This window comes from Clinocottus analis, unplaced genomic scaffold (genome assembly GCF_023055335.1).
Source record: "Clinocottus analis isolate CAN_PGR_092001 unplaced genomic scaffold, fCliAna1.0.p SCAF_2, whole genome shotgun sequence".
Lineage (NCBI taxonomy): Eukaryota > Metazoa > Chordata > Actinopteri > Perciformes > Cottidae > Clinocottus > Clinocottus analis.
In genome coordinates, this window is record NW_027175931.1 from 13784486 (window position 1) to 13789122 (window position 4637).

At 45.6% G+C, this 4637-nt stretch overlaps 1 protein-coding gene across 1 annotated transcript in view; it reads right to left on the reverse strand.

The window, feature by feature from the left end:
* Positions 1 to 1493: 1493 nt before the first annotated feature.
* Positions 1494 to 4637, reverse strand: part of zgc:113149 (uncharacterized protein LOC541363 homolog) — a 10533-nt gene continuing 7389 nt past the window's right edge. Inside the window, exons 5-7 of the mRNA XM_068585114.1 lie at positions 4541 to 4637; positions 3745 to 3792; positions 1494 to 3500 (exon numbers count right to left, since the gene is read on the reverse strand). The exon at positions 4541 to 4637 is cut by the window's right edge and continues 77 nt beyond it. Of these exons, the coding sequence (XP_068441215.1) occupies positions 2674 to 3500; positions 3745 to 3792; positions 4541 to 4637 (972 nt within the window). The 3' untranslated portion in view covers positions 1494 to 2673. The remainder of the gene's footprint in view (positions 3501 to 3744; positions 3793 to 4540) is intronic.

The window sequence follows — 4637 nt, forward strand, 5'->3', positions numbered from 1 at the left end:
TATCTCTGTAAAACTAGTTACCGTTTCTGCCATCAACCATGGAAAAAACTACTACTTCTGCTTTATACTTGTGTAAAATCCACATACGTGGGAACATCAAACTCCATCGTGTATGGGTTTATAATATTATCCGTAGTCCCACAACAGCGTCCGAATGAAGGCCGCTACCAGCGCTACTTCAGGGGGACCAGCAGCAGTTTTATTCAACAACGGCAGGGCGGCGGTGACGAGCTGAACATATCAAGAACATTGGCAGACGCAACTATAACAAATGCCCTTTAAGGGCGAAATATACTCTTCCAACTACAACTGCGGCTGGCCACTCAGTTGGATCGACGGACTCGTTTTGGTTTATGGTTCCTGTGCCTATTCTATACGCCAGAACAGTAGGTGGCGCAATGACCGTTTAGAGTCGACCAGCACACCGACGTCCACCGATATCTCCTTCCAGGAATTTACCGCCATCTGGGTGTCCTTATACTCCATCACACGGGTTATATAAATGCTCATATTTGTGGACCTCTTCAGCCAAACGTTCTTTAACAGGATCCATTATTCGTGTTTCTGCTATGGCTTTTGAAAACAGCGGTATTATGCTATGAAACCGAAAATGCGAGACTCAGAAAGGATGTGGTTAGCAGACCAATCAGTCTTGCGGGCTGCGAACGGCTTGCGTAGGTTTAGCTTAAATCAGGCTTTACGCGTTTTTGTCTTTTTGTTTTTGCAAAGTAGTTTTCTTTTATTAGGGGCTACATGTGTTTTATTAAAACATTGTATCACGATTAGTTCAGGTTGAATTGGAGGGGACTTTGATCGCTTAAGGCTGATTTATACTCTGGTTTTACGCAGAGACGCAAGCACGCAAGACACGCATGGCCGACCTTGAGTGGTCAAATTGGCCATTTTGCGTGCTTGCGTGTGTCACCCAAAATTTCTGACTATTCGTCAAAGCAACGCAAGCCAGCAAGGCTGTGATTGGTCTGCTAACCACATCCTTTCTGAGTCTTGCGTTTCCGGTTTCATAGCATAATACCGCTGTTTTTAAAAGCCATAGCAGAAACATAAACAATGGATCTTGTTGAAGAACGTTTAGCTGAAGAGGTCCGCAAATATGAGCATTTACATAACCCGTCTGATGGATTATAAGGACACGCAGATGGAGAATTCCTGGAGGGCGATATCGGTGAAAGTCGGTGTTGCAGGTCGACTCTACGGCCGTTGCGCCACCTGGATGACCTGCAACGTCCTGATGTTAAACTCAGGCACATCTTGTCTCAAAGCAATGCTGAAAAATGAACTGTTTACTTCTAGACTGGACTACTGCAATTCCTTATTATCGGCTGTGTTGTTTGAGTTACTTGTGTGGACTGTGCTACTGCCTCTTGGCCAGGCCATCATCGTAAATGAGAATTGGTTCTCAATTTTTTTTACCGGTTTAAATAAAGAAAAAAAAAAGCCCGTCGTCTTCATGTCCATCGTGTGGGCAGCAGAACTTCCAAAATACCAACACGTTTATTTTCAGACACTCTCTCAATCTGAATGTTATGGTTGTTTATTGGTGTTAATAAAAAGGAGGAAAAAACTGACACAAAATGCATAGGTGTGCCTACGTAACACCAGTATCTTTTATAAACTGCTATTTTGTATAGAACTTTAGACACTGAACCCGACATCCTGGCAAGCACTAGTTTTAGGAGTGAGCTTGAGCTTATTCTACAGGAAGTCTACGTTACTTAATTAACATGCTCACGATAGAATAAGCTCGAGCTGACCCCTGCCGGAAATCGTCGGACCCCACAGTCCTGAACCCGACACCATTTCACCCAGACGGAGCATGGCATGTGACTAGCAATGGCAAAAACATCTCAATACATTTGGTTGGTAGTAAAGTCCCATCTTGAAATTTCCATTAATAATTTGAAACACCAAACAATTGAAACATGCTTTCCATCCTTCACTGCATGATAGACTTGTATTCCTCACCAGCACATTTAGGCCAATGTGAAAGCTGTTAACAGCTGTACAATTTCACAAAACAATTGTGTGAAAATGGTTTATTATAAATTTGTCAAAGTGGTTGTTACATGTTCATGTTGTTCTTATCACAACCACATACAGGATGTAGTTGTGATGAAGACAACGTCAACTTTCTCCTCCGTCTCAACAGCTCCAGCCGCCAAACACCAAACCCGGTGTTTCTCCATTTGAGATTCCAACAGTCAAATGTTATGGTTAGTTTGTTAATTTCCTCTTTCAGTGAGCCGGTTCAACCAGGTGACCCAGGGCACTTAACAGGTTGAAGTCCACTTAGTCGATCTCCGCTTGTGTTAGATTTCAGCAGTTTAAAACACCTCCTTTAAAATGCTAGTTACAGTGTAGAAAACACACGGGCTCGCACCAAACAAACAGGAGAGGAAACAAATAATTCAGGCACATAAACAAGCAGCCTGTGAGATCATGTCCTACAACTCGACATGTTTGTGCCTCCATTTATTGTCCCGTTTTAAGGAGGGAACGTTTGTCCCGCAGCCTAAGTGACTTGTGACGTCAAAACAGCCATCTCTTTCAGCATGGATGTTTCAAATCACAAGGACGCCGTGTGGAATCTGCTTGGCTTATGGTCGCCTGCCCTTGTTTAATATAAAAGTCTACAACGTTGTCTATCTTCATTTTTCAGAAGTTCGCTGTGGGATGATGGTGATGCGTCGCCAGAGGCCCACTGTTGGATTTGTCTCTCAGCATGGTCAGGGCCGTGCTGGAGAAATCCCTGAGAATGTCCACCGTCTCCCTCTGCAGCAGCAAAGACTCCTGCACAAACTCTTGCTGGCTTTCCACCAGCAGCTGGACAGACTGAGCCAGTATCTCCAGGGACTGGGACACCGAAGTCAGGAGCATCCTGCTGGCCCGCTGCTGCTGCAGGCCCTGAGAGGCCATCTGTGCCACGTGGTCGTGGGCCTTGCGGGAGGACGCCCCGGCCGGGAGGGGGTCAGACAGGCTGAAGCCTGAGGTGGAGGGACGCTTAGGCGGGAGGCCCGTGGAGGAGGGACAAGGTTCATGAGAGTTGGAAGAGGAGGTCGCAGTGGAAGCGGCAGAGGAGGAAGATACAGTGGAGGTGAGAGCAGGAGCACCGGGAGGCGGTGGAATGGAGGACGACGGGGGCGCAGGGCGAAGGGCGTAGGTACTGGCTGCGACAGATGTGGAGGAGGAGGAGGAGGAGGAGGAAGGAGCACGGAGGGAGGAGGCGGTCATGTTGGAAATTGGTGGTGACTGCGATGGGGGAGGAGCCGCCGAGGACGAGGCGGCGTCCAACTCAGGCAAAACCGAGGCCACAGAGGAGGAGGGTCTGGGGGAGGTGTGGTTCCGGGAGTAGGTGTGGACTGGTTTCATCCTCAGCAGGGCGTTGTCGGGCAGCGGGTCCAGAGAGGTTGATAAGGGTGGGGGGAGAGAGGAAGGGTAGGAGGAGAACATTGAGTCGTCGTTTTCCAACTCCATGGTGCCATCTAGAAGATCACAGAGGGACAAAAAAAATGTATACATTTTACAGTCACTTGCAACTTGATCAAAACAAATATGTGAATTTGTTTTCACTTTTTCACCAGAAACTACAGAAGAATACAAAATAAAGTCATCCTATTGGACAAAGAGTCATTTTGCAAGTTATTTCGGGGTTAATTTGATTCAATGCTGCTGCTGCTGCTGCTGCTGCTATAACTGAAAAAAAACTGTCTAAAACTACTGTCTTACCTCCATCGTCAGCCAGGTCAAAATCAGAGGAGGAGTGGAAAGCATCGCCTGCAACACATTGTCAAAGCAGCAGTTAGAAATTGTGCAACGGCCAAAAGGTAGAATACCCGAAACAAATTCAACATTTAATCAAACGGTTTGTATCCTCCCTGTCGTCACTGAGGAGACGTACAGTTCTCAAGTGCAAAATCCCTCAATAGAAACAAGGTTTCTTTGCTTGACAGTTTTTTTTCATCCACCGCCTGAGAATTGTGTGCCTTTCTCCTTTCTATTGTTGCCTCATATATAATGCACAAATCTCTCGTCACACTTTAGATAAAAGTAGACAAGTGTACATTGACTAAAAGCTGTATGAAAAAATTATTTTGACCAATTTACAAAAAGGCACACCGTATAAAGTTAAATTAGTCTTTGTAATGTATTGAATATTTCCACCTTTTTGCCTTGCCATCCGACAGCCCCCTCTGACAAAGAACTGAAGGTCTTGCCTTCACTCTTTTCAAAGCCAAGAGACTCCTTTGACAAAAACAATCATTGTATCTTGGGGAACGGTGGAGCTGTGGTTCTCCCGTTAATTTGTGTGAGACTTTGGGCGTCTGTGTTTTAAAAGGGTTAGTTTGGATGAAGTTTAAAAATTTACCCTTGTCTGTTTCTCTAAAAATAAGCAGACTATGGATAATTAATTCATACAAACCCACTGAAGAAGAAAAAAACTCTGCTGTCCCTTACAAAGGCACTACAAACGTTGATGGCCTATGCAGACCCACTGCGTTTGTCATTGTCCAGTTCTACTCACCACCAGGTTCTTTCTCTGGAGAGGAGAGAGGAGAAATGTCGTACGAGGCCCCTCCAGGTATTGAGTGGGAACTGTCCGTCAAGCTGAGGTAGGAGTA